Below are 17411 nucleotides of genomic sequence, written 5' to 3'. Positions count from 1 at the left end.
TCTATGAGCAAAATATTTAGAACCCTAACGTAAAACAGAAAAACTATGTGTAGCTGGTAACAACCACCCTTGAGGCAACAATAAAAAGAAACGGTAACCATTCTTTCCCACCTTCAAATTCCTAGCCTTTCGGGTTATCGTAATCTTCCTATGAGAGGAGCCATCAGTTTCCACCTCTTCTGCTCACGTCAGTCTCGTATTGAAGAGTTGTCTAGTAGCTACGGTTACAAGGCAGGGTCCTTGGCAGGTCCGTGCCTATTTTTCCTGCCTCATCTTCTGGTTCTCTCCACCCAGACATCTTTTTTTTTTTTTTTTAATTTTAATTTTTATTTTTTTTTTATTTTCCCACTGTACAGCAAGGGGGTCAGGTTATCCTTACATGTATACATTGCAATTACAGTTTTTCCCCCCACCCAGATATCTTTATTTTTGTACTTCTCTCTGCACGCAGCGACCTTTCCCACCTTCTTCACCTCACTAATTGGTGTATAGATTTTATATAATAAATTTACCATTTTGATAAATGTGTAGAGTCGTGCTCACACGTAGGGCAACCACAACCCTCCCGAAATCACTGCACCCTGTGCATCTGCGCCGTTAACCCACTCCCTCCATCACTTGGCCCTCCTGGCGACCCCTTTTCTCTTTCCTGCCCCTATAATTTTGGCCTTTTTTATAGAAGAACGTCTTCCAAATGGAATCGTAAGGTATCTGGCTTCTTTCACTTATATTGCATCTGAGATTCGGTCATGTTGCTGCATGTATGGGTGGTTTATTCTTTTTTTATGGCTAACTAGTATTCTATTGTGTTCGCTTTCTCCTTTTTAAGGCCCAGCCTAAGAATCACTATCTCCCGGAAGTCTTCTCCGCTCCAAGGGTTCTGTGTTGTTTCAGCGTTCCCATAGCACTCCAGACTTGCCCTCATCACAGCACAGGGCACCTGGTGTATCGAGGACCTCACTGGGTATCCCTGACTGGGCTTAACTCTAAGAAGGGAACAGGTGGGCTTCAGTCATTCCCATAGTTCCAACACAACCACTGGCAGGTCCTCAGACGCAAAGCAGGAATTGGATCTCCATTGGGGTGAGGTGGCCTTAAAATAGGACATTTTGATATCCTACCAATGAACCCCCACTTGATGTGGTCTCATTCAAGTCTCACAACAGCCTGTGGAGTTGACACTAGCGACACACACATTGCAAAGTGGGAAGTTAAACCATTCCAATTTGAACCCAAAGGCCACTCTACAACACTGTGACAATAATATTCCTCTGTACTTTAAGTGGCTTTAGGACGAGGAATCTGTGTTTTAGTGGCAAATGCCCATCTCCTTTAACCTGTTCCCTATTTTCGCTGTGGTCAAGCCAGCAGAAAAATGAAGGTACTGCCTTGTTGGCTAAAAACAAAGCTCTTAAGTCAAAGAGAATGGTAGGGGGATGGGTCAGTAGCTAACTGGTCCTTGAGAAGAGGCTAATTCATTCCGGATGGCTGAGGTTGGCTGGGAAACTGAAGGCAGCCGTCACCGCATGAACCCACCCTGAGGCTGCAGCTGGAAGGCGCCTGTCCACAGGCAGGGGGGAATGGAAAGCAGATTAACAAGGACTTTGGTTTCACTGTCACTCAACCAGCTGACTCTCAACGGGGGAAATCCATCCAACCAACCTCCCATCTGCAACCTGTAAATAACTAACGCCAGTCCCCAGAATGGGCGGGGATCAAGGGTCCATGTCTGGGGACAGGATGCAGAACGGGAACGACATGGCTGATGAAGGCTGAGCCCCTCTCCGCTCTAATTCCACATGCAGTCCCTCGCTCCTGCCAGGACGAGGAGGGAATTGAATTCAACTCACATGGGCCAGTCGATCAAATCTGGCAAAGAGCTCGTTGAGCATCCTGACCAGCTCCTGAGCAGACAAGGTGGTGGAGAGGTTGGTAAATCCTTTAACATCTGCAAAAAGAATACTAGACAACAGGGAGGGACGGGGTGGGGAGAAAGCACATTAATATTTTAATCCATCCTGGGAGACACATCCCCATCTAAATAAACCAACCGTGGTCTGAGATTTTAGCTCTCCTTGCCACGAGCGTCTCAAGGAATGTTTTAGTGTTTAACAAACATCTCAGCAGAGAGTCCAGCCAGGGATTCAGGAAGGACAAGGGGCCAAAGGAAAGCCCTTCTTTCTGTGCAGGGCTGCAGAGTGTGGGCAGTGCAAACAATCTGACAGGGAATTTTTTTTTTTTTTTTTTTTTTTTTTTTAACCAGCAACAGGTCAATTTGATGTGGAAAGCAAAATGAAACGTTATGAATTCTATATTTTCACAATGAACAGCAATGCAGATGTCATGAACACAGAGCAAAACGGACACAGAGACAAAAGAACACAAAACCTCCATATCTCCAGCCCAGTGACATTCTCTACTCCAAACTGCAGGCAAATAGTTAGGCATGTTGCAAAAATTGTGGACTAGGTAGCCAACCCAAAACCTCAGGCAGAATAATTCATTACCCTAAACTCTAGCATTCACTAAGAATTTCAGTTAGGTGAAGTCTTATTCTATTCACTTGGCTTGGCATAAGGGCGGGGGGGACAGTCCTTGAAAGCCTTATAAAAGCCAGGCACAGGATAGGCACTCTTTTGGTTAATCCACCCAGTTACCCTTGGGGAAGGCATCGTTCACTCCATCATGGAGATGAGGAAAGGGAGGCTCGGACAGGAAGGGAAACTTGCCCGACAATCTACCAGCAGCCCGGGGCAGGGTTGAGAATGTCCACTTGGCTGAATGGCACGTTGGCTCCATCCCACTTTAGCGCATCATCTCAGGGACTGGTGCAATTGCAGGGCACCTCTGAAAGGAAGGATGGAACCCCCAAAGGGGTACCATATTTTTTTGATTCTCATGCTTTATCATCTCTGAAACTGATGGCATCTTTGCAGTGTGTCAAATTTTTGGTTATGTCTCCTAGTGTTGCAAAGAATAATGGTGAGTCTTATCATCAGTGTGGCTTAGTTTTAATCAAACAGGTGAATTATACAGATAGTATTGTGGAATGTGCTTACATTGACCACCCTTGGTATTGAGTGGTGCTTAAATTTGTCTCCATTACAAACCGCTTTAAGAATCTGATTTTTTGATATAGGCTATGGATTTTCATTCCTAATAAATGTACAAGTATTCAACATTTTGCACTTTATTTCAAGGAATCTGTACCTTCCCAGAAGCCCAATCAAGGATTCATTAGGAATCCTTAGACCTCAATTTAAAAACTCTTGCTTTAATTAATTAGTTAATCTCTTAATTATTTTAGCAAGTATTTATGTATCTATAGTGTGGCTGGCTACACACTCTGCTAGGAAGTTGTGTTAAATGGTAAAGACAGCACCTGTCTTCGAGATGCTCAGAGTGTGTGGAATGGAGTTGAGCAGAAAAAGAGAAAGACAGGAACAAAATAGGTAATGACTACTGTGAGGGAAGGACACCCCGGGGGGTGACCAGCCACTGGGGGATCAGGAGTTTCTTAGGGAAGCAAAGTTGAGGCTGAGTCCTGAAGGACCTTGAGGACTTAATGGGTAAAGTGAGTAAATGAAAAGGTCTTAGCAAGAGATCAGGACATACTAGGGTCTGGTGGAAGAACACGCAAACGTGTGAAGGTTCTATAAGAATTCAAGGGCAGTTGTTGGTAGGGTAGCATTGATCAAGATGGGGTGAGAAGAAGAAGAGAGAGGAGAAAAGAAAGAGAGAGAAAGAAGAAGGGAGGAAGGGAGAGAGAGAGAGATGAGATGTCAGTAAGGCAACAATAAAGAAGGACTTGATAAGAGCAGTTTGAAGAATTTTTCCTGAATATGGTGGAAACCTAGTGAAGTGTTTTGAGCGCTGGCCTGACACCTTTAGATTGTTAATTTAATGTATATGGTCTCTGGTAGAATCACTGCAGAATCACTATGCTGCCACTGGCCTCTACCGCTTGCTTTCTGGTGGCATAGCATCTGGTCACAGGCATAGGATTTGAATCTAGACAGGCTGGGGTTCAAATCCCAGGTTACCACTTATGAATACCATGACCTTGGGTACCTTCCTGAACTTCGAGCCTTTGATTTGTATGCTACAGACAACCGTAGTACCGACCTCATTGGAGGGTAGCAGGTCTTTAGCACAATGCTGCATAGTGAGTGCTCCATACGTGTTAGTTCTTGCCATTATTATTGTACAAAAGCACACTATAAGTAAACAGTTGGGTGGAGGAGAGAGAGTGAGGTAACAGAGATGGAAGAGAGTATGACCATTAACCGGATTACTTGTTACTTGCAGCTAAAAGAATCCCTAGCTGTGACACAAAACCTGAAACAATAGTAGCAGCAACACTTGGCATTAACTGTGGACTTGACACTATTCTACGTGGATGAGCTAATTCATCCCTCGTACCAAGACCCATGATGATCATCTCCACCTTACAGATAAGGAAACCGAAGCCTGAGTAACTTGCCCACAGACATGAAAAGCTAGGCTTTGAACCAGGCAACCTGGCACTGGATTCTATACTCTTTAGCACTACAGTATGTTATCTTTGAAGTAAGTCAGTCATTATCATGGTAGGTGGGATGTGGAAGGGCCCAGAGATCATCTGGTCCGATCTACTCACTTTATGGATCCATTAATCCCAAACTATCAATACCTATCTGTCTATGGCAGGAATGGTTTGTTCACCTATCCATCCATCCATCCATCCATCCACTCAACAGCTAATAAATTGAAAGCCTACTATGTGTTGGGTACTGGAGATACAATGGAAGGCAGAAAGTGCTGTCACAGCCTTTACAAACATGCAGACTATTGAAAGAAGAAATGCATTCCCTGAGGCAAAGGGCATAAACGTTTGAGATGTGCTCAATGTTCCAATATCATCACCATTTTTTTTTTTTTTGCAGTCTTCTGAATGCACCATGCTTTATGCACTCGTGTCTGTACACAATGTACCTGTTCCCTGGCAGAGCTTTCTTTCCTGTTTCTACCTATTCAAATCTCATTGTCCTTTAAGAGCCCGCTCCTATGCCAAGATTCTACTTTTATGGAGATCTCCCCAAGCTTTGCCTGTCACCCCTGCTCTAGCCTCCTGCCCAGCCTGTGCTCCCCTCTGTCACAGCCTTATTGCCTGGTAACACAATCATGTGTGTGCTACTGACTAAAGAACAGGAAGAGTGTCACTTCTGTGTCCCAGCTCCCAGCACACAATGGGTCCCATGATATCCTTCCTGAGATGACTCAACAGGAATCTTCTGAATAGAGTCTCCCTTCCTCTAGGTATGGTCATGGCCACCACTGACATATCTTGGAAACTGGTGAGGTGCAGAATCTCAGGCCCCACCCCAGACCCCTGGATCTGAATCTAACAAGAATTTAACAAGAACTCCAGGTGTTTGTGGGCACATTTAAGATGGAGAAGCACTGGTTATGCAACAAGAGGTTATTGAATAAAAGACAAGAGCAGAAACCAGGGCCCTGGTTCTCACTTGGTTGTTCATTCTGCTACTCCCAGGTGCTGGGCTCAAGGTCAGGTCTTTAGACTCTGGGTATCAACTTGTAACCTTCCAAGATGAACACACTGAAGAGGCCATATTAACTGTCACACCTAATCTGCTTATGTAAGTTGTTCATTTGGTGAAAAATAAGTGATGTTACCTATTAGTCACTCTGCAAATAGAGTCCTCAAGGAAGCTTAGCAGAATTCACTAGACTCATTAGGAACATGGCCCTGTGTAGACTTTTCTTCCTAACTTGTGTTCTTGGGAAGGTTATCAATCTCTCCGAGCTTTCATTTTCTTGATAAAGCAGAGATCATTAAAGCTACTCTGCAGGGTTACTATAAGGAGATCACTTATACATCCCAGCATAGTCCTCAATACATGGAGAGTATACACCTCCTTGCGGAAATGTGTGGGACTCGGAGAGTGTTTCCTAGAGAGCCACACAGACAGACCCCCAAAGCCAAGTTCTCCAGCTCCACCAGATTGCATTTGCTTGTATGTGAAACAGTAGTCTGCAGGGTCAAGGTGATGGTTGCACCTGTTGACAGGCCTGGCTGGGAAGGAACAGCCAGTGGAGAGAGGAAGTGGACTGGATTATCCCAGCAAATGTGCAAACATACATGGCAAGAGGTCGGGGGGCAAGAGGAAAGAGGGCAGGGAGCTGTGGGTGAGAAGCTAAACTGTCCACCAAATCCACACCTCCCTGTCACTAGCAAAGGCCACCAGCAGGGGCTCTGCACCCCTCTTCTATCTAGATGGGATTCACATCATTGTTGGGACGACATGGTAAAGAAATAGCTGTCTCTTGGAGCATCAGCCATGCGGAGCTGTGTGGATAAATAATACTGAGTTTACATCATTGAAATTGAGAGGTTATTTGTTAGAGCATTACCCTAACTTGCCCAAGAGGTATCTTAAGTATATGGGGAATAGAGGAAAGAGGACTAGAACTGGGGAGATGGGACTGGAAGCCCAAATGGCTTCCCACAAAAAGCCAAGTGGCCGGCTGGAGCTCGAGTGCATCTGGTGAGGTCCAGATGTTCAGAGCTGACATTGACCAGAGGGTCCAAGTGTCTTGTCCATTTCAAGCAGCTTGGCTTTCAGATTCAGAAACTGAGCTCCGGAAAGGTGAAATGATGCAGCCAAAGTCTTGTAGGGGGTGTGACTCACAGAAAGTGTGCTCACCCCAGTCCATCCTGGGCCACTTATGTCCCCAAGCCTGGCACCTCTGACCGCACCTTACACTGACAGGATGCAATGAACTGTATGAAATATAATTGACTTAGACATTTACAGAGGCTGTTTTCTGGAAAAGGTCACAAACAACAACAACAAAAGCAACAGAGAAGAAAGAATGAGCCTGGTGGGCTGCCACGAAGAGAGTGACAGTCTGGGAAAGGATTTTTTAAAATGCTTCCTTCCCGGCAGTGAATGTGCTCTGGGGGCTGGAAAACAGGGCATAGCAGCTGGTCCGGCTCTGTCTTCAGACACGAGCTAAGGGCCATCCTACTCTGCTTTTCATCTCTGGTTTATTTTTGCACCCAGCAGCCCCAGCATGGGCTGGCAAAGCCCCACCGCCCTGAGTTGAGTTCATCTTCCCAGGACCGGCAGGAGCAGTGGGCATCCGGCCACCACGGCCTCTGGGAAGGGCTGGGAGGGGCCTTGGTGCAGCTGCCAGGAGCTCTGTGCATTCTTTTCTGCTTAGAAACGGCTCCTTCACCAGAGCTCAGACTGCTGAGAAATGCAGGGCAGTCAACTCAATCTTAATTCAGTGCAGTGTGAACTTCTGGAAAAGGCTCTCGAGCACAAAAACTCTGGTTGATGATTGACAAGAAACGGGCAGGGTGCAGAGGGGGCAGAAGGAGCTTCAGTTGTTCTCCACTAAGGGAGGCCCTGAAAATGGATTAGTGGTGCAGCAAGAACTCCAGACATGTCATTTATTGAACTTAAGGCTCCTGAGTATGTTGCTGTGGGCGTGCAGTCTTGTTTCTTTCCTTCCCTTCCTTTTCTTTCTTTCTTTCTTTCTTTCTTTCTTTCTTTCTTTCTTTCTTTCTTTCTTTCTTTCTTTCTTTCTTTCTTTCTTTCTTTCTTTCTTTCCTTCTTTCTTTCTTTCTTTCTGTGTCTGTCTCTCTTTCTCTCTCTCTTTCTTTCTTTCTCTCTCTCTCTTTCTTTCTTTCTTTCTTTCTTTCTTCCTTCCTTCCTTCCTTCCTTTCTTTTTCTTCCTTCCTTCCTTCCTTCCCTTTCCTTTCCTTCCTTCCTTCTTTCCTTTCTTTTTCTCTTTTTCTCTCTCTCTTTCTCTTACTTTCTTTCTTCCTTCCTTCCATCCTTCCTTCCTTCCTTTCTTCTTTCTTTCTTTCACTTTATAGGGCTGCACCTGTGGCATATGGAAGTTCCCGGGCTAGAGGTCGAATCGGAGCTACAGAATTGGAACAGCTGCAGGCCTACACCACAGCTACAGCAATGCCAAATCCTTAACCCACTGAGTGAGGTCAGGGATTGAACCCACATCCTCATGGATACTAGTTGGATTCTTAACCCACTGAGCCACAATGGGAACTCCTCCTTTTATTGTTTAGGAAAGGAAGTTTTGGCCCTTTCTTTTTCTCCATGGAGACATGCAGTTTTGTATATGTTATATACATATATTTTATAAGATGTTATATTTCCTTATAATTGTAATTTGTTAAATCACATATCATTAATATATAAAAATCTTTAATATATCAGTCCGTATTTCATACCTGCCTTACATATCTATTTTGTATATATACGCATCTCACTGTTCTGCCTTCACTTGTGCTGATCCTTCTGCTCAAGATTCCTTTCTTTGATTTTTTCACCTGGCTGTCTCAATTTTAAATAAGGCAAATAAGAATCATCCCCTTTGGAGTTCCCATTGTGGCTCAGTGGGTTAAGGACCCAACATTGTCTCTGTGAGGATGTGGGTTCAATCCCTTGCTCAGTGGGTTAAGGATCTGACATTGCTGCAAGCTTCAGTGTACATCACAGATGTGGCTTGGATCTGGCATTGCTGTGGCTGTGGTGCAGGCCTGCAGCTGCAGCTCTGATTCAACTCCTTATCCAGGAACTTCCATATACTGCAGGTATAGCAGTAAAAAGAAAAAAAAAATCATCCTTTCTAGGGGGGCTTCTTCACCCACCTCCATCCCCCACCCTACCCCTTACCCCAGGTCCTTTTTTATGATCTCTTAGGGGCCTTCGCTTACTTTAATAACAGAACCTCCCATTGCATTAAAATTATTGGTACTGCGCTGAGTCTGCTGTTGTAGCAGTGGTACTGATGAGTTCCATCTTCTGTGGGACCAATTCCTAGACTGGGGTGCATCTGTTTGACAAGGGACTCTTTGAGAACTCAAACATCTAAACTAGTGGAGCTCAGTTCCTGGATGAGAGCCTGAGAATGATCTATGCTGGTATTTCTGTGAAAAGGTTGTGCCAGAGTCAAGCTTTCTGCTGGGCTGGACTTGCTTTTAAATGAGAGTTCCAGCACACCAAGAAAATCACCCAGAGATGCTGGTAAGAAGGAAAGGTTGTTCTTCCCTTCGCCCAAATTTGGGAGGAAGGGAACTAAGAGGGTGCATTCGTCATTTTCAGAATTGTTCCAATTACAGATTTCCCCTAGTGTTTGGGAAATTTCCATCCTATGGTATTTGCTGGGAGGGAGATAAAATTCTACTGAACAAGCTGAAAACGTCAGATATTGCTTCCCAGTCACTTGTGGGGAATGACACAGCCATCAGACACATCTGCCCCAGGTTAACTTGGGATGCTAAGTGGTGGGGGTGGGGTGGGGTAGGGGGATGGTGAAGTGGGGAGGAGGGGGACCTGGCGAAGGCAGCCAGATCCAGGAGGGACTGCAGGAGGAATTCTGTGTGCAGAGGCGGCAGCTATGTCTGGCATAGGGTCGGTAACGCAAGCAACAGATTCTTCAGGAATAGTGGCAGCAGCATCCTCACGGGCAAGCGCCCTGCTGTGATTTTGGCTATGCTTTCAGCTTCATTCCAGCCCATCTCCTGAGCCTGCCTCTGCCTCTCCATCCTTCTCCAGTGACTCTGTGGGTCATCACATAGCCTTTCAGTACATTTCTTTTAAGTCAGCCACGGTCAGGTTCTTTTTCCCTTTGCAACCAGGAAACATGTCTGAAAACAGTCTATAGTATGCTTAAAGCTCTACTATATGCTTATCCCGTCCTGTGTTTGTATATGTCTTTGTCACATAAACCCCTGTAAGTTGGCTATTAAAATGCCCATTTTATAGAGAAGGATCCGGAGATTCTGGTATGTAAATTGCCCAAGGTCACATACAGGAAGAGGTTGAATTGGGATTCTCAAGTGTCTGTCTCATTAAGAAGCCCCTGCTCTGCTTTTTAGTACACACTCTATGGTCCAGCACAGTGCTGAGCACAGAGAGGGCACCGAAGGAGGGATGGATGGATGGATGGATGGATGATGGGTAAAGGGATGAATGGTCGGGTGTGTGGATGAGTGGAAGGGTCAGGGAATGAAGAATGGATGGGAAGATGGATGGGTGAATGGTTGGCCAAAAATATGTTTGCAAAAGAAAAATAAGATTTTTTTGTATTGTTTAAAGACACTTGTAAGGAACATAACAAGGAAACCTACATTATCAGCCTCCAGATCACATTCTGGAATTATTTTTTTCAATCACCGTGTAAAAGGCTTTTGCCTTTCCCATTCAAAGCATAAAGGGAGGGAAGCCTACTGCAGCCCCCCCCCCCCCCACCGCCATGGCGAGTTAACTAGAGGATATAACTGCGTTTCTGGGACATTCTTCTCAGGCCTCGGTTTGGAGATGTGGAACTCTCTGAGGAGTAATCACTAGTTAATGAATTCATCAACCCCATGGAGAAAGGGGCTGACCTTCAGGCAGACAGAAGTCCTGGCGGTGCCGTGAGAGCAGCCAGGAGCACGTGGGTCACGCAGGGAACCGGGGGTGGGGGGAGGGTGGGGGGTGTTTCTCACCTGACGTTCTCGTAGCGATGGATGTAGATCCGATGGAACTGATGCTGCAGGTGCTCGTCTTCCACGTTGGTCATGTCGTTGATCATCTCCAGGACCACAAACCGGGGGAGCACGGACAGCACCAGCCGCTCCTGGGACAAAACAACGAAGGGAACCGCTTGTTAGGCTGACCACTGCGTCTCAGAAGGGTGGATGGACCGTGCAGAACTCACGGAGCTCCTGGCTGAACTTCTTGAGGAATTGCTAGTTTCATACTGTTCTATGACCACGACAAATATTGACGGAATACTTGGTAAGTGCTGGCTCTGTGTGGAGTGTTGGATACACAGGCGTGAACCAAATGGGTGAGAACCCTGCTACTATGGAGCTTACATTCCAACAGGGGACACAGACATTAAACACGGCTAAATCACGGCCAAATCCAACCATTTCGCAATAGCCGTGTCACACTTACAAAATGTGACAAGTGTCATGTAAAGCAATCAGAGAGGATGAGGGTTGATAACATGATTCAAGGCACTACTCAGAGGAATTGCAGGAAGAGGAAACATCATGTGCAAACGTCCCGAGGCCGACAAAGAGCAAGGGTGTGGCTGGAGGGTGGGGACAGAGGGCTGTGGTGATCATTGACGAGGTGGGAGGTATAGATAAATGGGAAAGGCCTGCCTGAGGTTGTTAGCATTTAATTCCAACTAAAACTGGAAGCCACGGAGTGATACTAAGCAGGGGAGTGATAGGAACTGATTTACATTTTAAAAGATCACCCTTGGCTGTGGTTTGGAGAATGAATTGTGAGAAGGGGGCCAAAGGTGGAAGCTGGGAGATGAGCTGGAGGAGCTTCTGCTGGGGTCCAGGTGAGAGGTGATGGGGGGATAAGAACTACAGGACTGGCAAGCAACTGGAAAGGCGGGAGAGAAGGAGCGTGTAACCATGGTGATGGTTAGGTTTTTGTTTGGTGGATGTGACGCGTGAGCTGCATCCATTGAAACAGGGAACATAGGAGAGGAACCACACTCAGGAGATATTAACTCTTTTTCTTTTCTTTCTTTTTTTTCTTTTAAGGGCCATGCACCCTGTGCGATGTATATGGAAGTTCCCAGGCTAGGGGTCGAATTGGAGCTGTAGCTGCCAGCCTACACCACAGCCACAGCAATGCTGGATCCGAGCTGCATCTTCGACCTACGCTGCAGTGGCTCACAGCAATGCCAGATCCTTAACCCACTGAGTGGGGCCAGGAATTGAACCCATGTCATCATGGATACTAGTTGGGTTCATTTGTACTGCGCCACAATGGGAACTCCACCTATTAACTCTTTCTCGAGAGGAGATGAAACGAGACACACACAGTCTGAAAGTAGGGACCTAACACTTGACAGAATAATATTCTTCCATCGTGATCCACCCAGTAGATAAAACAAAATCACTGGTTGACTAGTGACATGAAGTAAATCCTCAAAAGATCTCGTGTTGTAGAAACCAGACAAGAGGAGTTCCATTTGTGGCTCAGAGGGCTAAGAACCTGATTGGTATCTGTGAGGATTTGGGTTCAATCCCTGGCCTCACTCAGTGGGTTAAGGATCCAGTGTTGCTGCAAGCTGCAGTGTAAGTTGCACATGTGGCTCGGATCTGGCATTGCTGTGGCTGTGCTGTAGGCCGGCCTCAAGAGAAAAAAAAAAGAAGAGAAACCAGACAAAAATCTGGCTCCTTTGCCCTATGACTTGCTCTACTGTGGAACAGAGTTTCAGACAGGTGCATTCTAATTATCACAGTTTCTCATATCTTCATATATGTTTGTGGATTCTCAGCATTTTCACCATCCATTCTTTTATTTGTTCCTTGCAACCCCCTGAAAATAAGTAGGCACAGATATTATCTTCACTTAATGGACAGACAAGTCAAATTACCTGTGTGAGCTTAACAGTTACCAAGTGGCAGTCCCAGGATGCAATTTTTTTTTTTTGTCTTTTTGTCTTTTTAGGGCCGCACCCTCGGCATAATGAGGTTCCCAGGCTAGGGGTCTAACTGGAGCTACAGCTGCTGGCCTACTCCACAGCCACAGCAACACTGGATCCAAGCCACATCTGCAACCTGCACCACAGCTCATGGCAACGCCAGATCCTTAAACCACTAAGCGAGGCCAGGGATCGAACCCACAACCTCATGGTTCCTAGTTGGATTCGTTTCCGCTGTGCCACGATGGGAACTCCCAATTTTTTTTTTAACCACATTTTCCCTTGATGGGATTCTGGCTTTGAGGGACACTCAGAGCCTCAAAATAGTAGGTACTAAACAAATATTTCCTGAACAAATGAATGAACACATGGAAGCTGGAGACTGTGTCCAGCTCATGACTGCATCCCGTCCAGTGTCATCATAGTCCCGGGCACAGGAAAAGTACTTGTTAAATAGGTTCTTTAGGTGACCACGTGCATTTGGTCTTCAAATATGACATAGACGCTTTCACGGGAGACTTTTTTTTTTTTAACAAGTGCTGATCTTATTATCTATCTATCTATTTATTTATTTATTTACTTTTAGGGACCCACCTGTGGTATACAGAAGTTCCTGGACTAGGGACTGAATCGGAGCTGCAGCTGCTGGCCTACGCCATAGCTATGGCAACGCCTGAATCTAAGCCACAGCTTGCAGCAACGCCGGATCCTTAATCCATGAAAGAGGCCAGGGATCGAACCCGCTTTTACTCACACTTATGTCGGAATCTTAACCTGTTTAGCCACAACGGAAACTCCCAGGAGCCTTTTTTTTTTGTCTTTTTAGGGCCGCACCCAGGGCATATGAAGGTCCCCAGGCCAGGGGTGGAATCGGAGCTGTAGCTGTCGGCCTACACCACAGCCACAGCAACATGGGATCTGAACCGCATCTGCGACCTAGACCACAGCTCACAGCAATGCCGGATCCTTAACCCACTGAGCAAGGCCAGGGATCGAACCTGCCTCCTCATGGACTCATGGATCCTAGTCAGATTCGTTTCCACTGAGTCACAACGGGAACCCCCAGGGGACTTTTAAGATAAAAATTTAATAGCAAAATTCTGCAACCCCCGGGCTTGCCAGCCTCCAGCCAGTACTGCTTCTGGTATTTGCCCCAGCTTCCCCCTCTGCAACGCATTTTCTGCCAGGCAATGGGAAATGGCCTGGAGTCTGCTTATAAAAGCCCATTTTCAACACTTTTGCTTCTCTCAGATCTGTTCACTGCTTGAGAAACATCATTCAAATCCCTTGAACACACAGTATGAAAGAAAATGGCAAAGTTTGGCCCATAATACAATTCCCAACTCCTGTTGAGGCATAGTATCTGATTTTCTGGCTTTGGAGATCAGAAGTACAAGAATCTCTCCTGGAGCCAGACTGTGGCCCAGGGTGGCCTCTGTTCTCACATTCTGCACATCTTTTTTTTCCACCTGCATGAAAAGGGACCCCGGTTGATGTCAAGTCCATCAGTGGCCCCTGCCTGGATTTCCCTCTCATCTCACACAACAGGCTCTATTCATGTCATCACAATGGCTTCACGGGCAGCAATTGCTACCGTGCACCCTGGGGGGGTAGTCAAGGTGAAAGCCCTGAGGGAGTCCAGATCTGCATTTTATGCAAATGTTTCCTGTGGAGGAGACAAAGGGAGTGGGCAGGCTGCTCAGGCCATAGCACTTCTGGGCTAATGGGCAGCAGTGCTTCTGAATGGCTTCAGGCAGACTCTCAGGCTCTTGCAAACTCAGAGACCTCCCATTAATCTCTCTCTGCTGCAGGCCAACCAGTGTTAACTGTGGTAAAGGTCCAGGCACTGGGGAGACTTATCCTGGGGTTCTAGATAATATCTTATTTTAAAGCGGTGGATCGCTCATTATCTAGCATGCCAAGTATCTTGCATCCAGCAATCTAAACCTCACATTAATCATAGGAGGTAGTAGCTTACTATTTTCACTGCATTTTATATATGAGATTTTGAGATTTAAAAATTTAAGTGAGGAGTTCCCACTGTGGCACAATGGGATCAGCAGCGTCTCTGCAGCACTGGGATCCAGGTTTGATCCCTGGCCCGGGCCAGTGGATTAAGCATGCGGCGTTGCCACAGCTGTGGCTCGGATCTGATCCCTGGCCCAGGAACTCCAGGTGCTGCAGGGCAGCTAAAAACGGAGAAAAAAAGAAAACAGAAAAGAAAAGAATGGAAGGGAAATTAGGCAGCCCGGAGTCATATACTTGGCAAATACACAGTGAAGACTCGAGCCCAGATTTCTTTTCCTTTGGAACCCAGGTTGTAATTCATCTATTTATCCACTTATTTATCATGTCCAGGAGTAGGTGCTAGGTGACAGGTGCAGTGATGGGTGTGAGAACCAGCAGTCGACACAGCCAGATGTGGTACTTGCCTTTGCAGGGCTGATGTTCTAGAGGGAATGAATGGGCCACAGTAGAGATTAAGGGGACCCAGCGGCTGCTTTCATGAGACGGTCAGAGAAAGACCCTTGAAGGGGACTATTACACTGGAACCCAAATGGTAGAGGAAGCCAGTCTTGTGGAGAGCTAGGAAAAGGTGCTTCAGCAAGTACTGAGGCTACCGTATCCTATCTCATTAAATTCATTCATTCTACACAGTTTTACTGAGATTCTACTATGACAAGTCTGTTAGATGCTACGGGAATAGAAGGGTGGACAAGGCAGAGGTGGGCTTAGAGGCTTAGTCTCAGAGATGACAGGTGCAAGAACTGATAGTCATGGTATGGGCGAAAGCCAGTGAAGGTGGCTGTCAGTAGCTTGAAAGCACGGAGATAGTCAACCAGGAGCTGGGCCTCACTAGAACTGGGGGCAGGCAACTCAGTGGCTTAGAGGATGCTGCTCTATCCAAGCAGATAAAATTCTGGAAGTCTCGTAAGAATTGGCAAGCGGCCACTGGACTTCTACGTAGTTGTTATCATCCAGACTCAGAGGATGACAGAGACCAGATGGTCAGCACTGGATCTGCAGAGACCAAACATTGAGTGTTTGGCCTTGGGAATAAGAAATGTGCTCATCACAAGTATAGGGGCTCCCCCCACCCCACAATATTTCAAGCCATGCAGTCATTCAGATTGGGTCATACATTTCTCTGATCATGATGCCTTCTGTAACTGATCTGCTGAAGTGAAGCTCTCTGTGAATCCTAGGCCCTGCATACCTGCCTCCTTCTGCCCCCATTGTAAGGTGCCCCAACCTCTGAACACATGCCTGTACCACTTAATGTAGCAGACCCTTGTCTGGCTGACATCCAGGTAACCAACCCTGACTGCCCGACTCACAGGATCAACCCACACTTTCCAGTCCCTCCCTCACCATGTCAGTGGGGCAGGGCATGGCAGGGCTGAAGGGGTTCAGGTAGGGAGCTCTCTACATGCCCACAGCTTCTCTTCCATTGGTAGCCCCATGCTGACCAGGAGTCACCGAGCTTCTTTCCAAACGTAGTTTTGTCAGTTTTATCTGTGAGCGCACTTATTCAATTTATTTATCTGTTTTTTTTCTTTTTAAGGCTGCACCTGCAGCACATGGAAGCTCCCAGGCTAGGGGTCAAATCAGAGCTGCAGCTGCCAGCCTATGCCACAGCCACGGCAACACCGGATCTGAGCTGCATCTGTGACATATGCCATAGCTTGTGGCAATGCTGGATCCTGAAGCCATTGAGTGAGGCCAGGATTGAACATGCATTCTCACAGACAACATTGGGTCCTTAACCAACTGAGTCACAATGGGAACTCCAACACTTATTCAATTTAATGAGATGGTACATACAAATATTAAGTATGAGTAACAGATGCTGTTGACAGGAAAGTGAAATCGAATCCTTTAGAAAGACTTGATTATGCTGAGGAGCTAGAACACTGCAACCGAACTAGATGTTGGCAAGTCAGCCATAAAAAAATTTGTGGGAAAAAAAGATCCCGAGGTCAGTTTGATAATTTTGCAAGTGCTTTAAAATTCTTGGCTCCATTTTAAGGAACTAGAAATCTTGGCTGATATGCTATTAGCTACAGTCTATAAGAAACAATAGCTCTCTGCTAAGAAAAATACCTTGGGCTTATTTTAAAAGACCAGATAATGAACTTATTCTTTTATGTTTAAGTTACAAGTAAAATATTTAAGTTGGATTGTTCATAATTCCCCATTTTAACATACTTTTTCAATTAACTAAGCAACCACCCAATGGCTTAAGCCCAAGGGATTTTATGATTCTTATTTGGAGGTCTGTCACCCTCCCTAAACTGTGATGTATTTGAGAGCCAAGAGAACGTGTTCTCCATCTTCAGAACCCAGCACAGGCTTCGTGAGAAAGTGGCCACATCTGGATTCCTGTGGCCGGAAGAGGCAGATAGCCTATTTGACAGAGTTTAAGCAGGAGCAGGTTTATCATAACTACGCTGAGTGTCTCAAGGAATCCAGGGGAAGACTGGGGCTGCATTTTTGAAAACAAAAGGACCCAATGACCCATAGTGACTCTTTCCCCTAAACTTGGGTCTCTGCTTCTCTTGCAGGTCAATTTCATTCTTCTCCCACATTTCTAAGCCACTGGGAACTCTCGGTCCTTATTCCTTAGGGCATTGGCCACTTTCAGAAGATTCTTGCTCATCTGAAGACTCAGCATGTCTGCAGAGGGGCTCTGTTTGGGTCAAGCATCTAGTCCGACGGAGGGGTGCAGAGTTGCTACAAAGATCATGGTCATTAATGGAGGGGGCATTGGGTGGAGCCAGGAGGAGGAAGTCCCAGAAGAATGGGGCAGGCGTATGATGGCAGAAACCCCACTGGTAAAATGTGGCAGACAATGCGTGTTTGTGGAAGGAAGGAATACATCCACATATATAAGGGAAATACTTGCACCTGATTAAGGGTCTGGCTCTGAAAGG

At 46.1% G+C, this 17411-nt stretch overlaps 1 protein-coding gene across 3 annotated transcripts in view; it reads right to left on the bottom strand.

Annotated features, from left to right (window-relative positions):
* Positions 1 to 17411, bottom strand: part of ADCY8 (adenylate cyclase 8) — a 221668-nt gene that overhangs the window by 131055 nt on the left and 73202 nt on the right. For all 3 annotated transcript variants that reach the window (XM_021088905.1, XM_021088903.1, XM_021088904.1), the window contains exons 3-4: positions 10526 to 10656; positions 1851 to 1962 (exon numbers count right to left, since the gene is read on the bottom strand). In XM_021088905.1, coding sequence (XP_020944564.1) covers positions 1851 to 1962; positions 10526 to 10656 — 243 coding nt within the window. The remainder of the gene's footprint in view (positions 1 to 1850; positions 1963 to 10525; positions 10657 to 17411) is intronic.

This window comes from Sus scrofa, chromosome 4, assembly GCF_000003025.6.
Source record: "Sus scrofa isolate TJ Tabasco breed Duroc chromosome 4, Sscrofa11.1, whole genome shotgun sequence".
In the NCBI taxonomy this organism is placed as follows: Eukaryota; Metazoa; Chordata; class Mammalia; order Artiodactyla; family Suidae; genus Sus; species Sus scrofa.
This window is presented reverse-complemented; position numbering and strand designations above follow the sequence as displayed.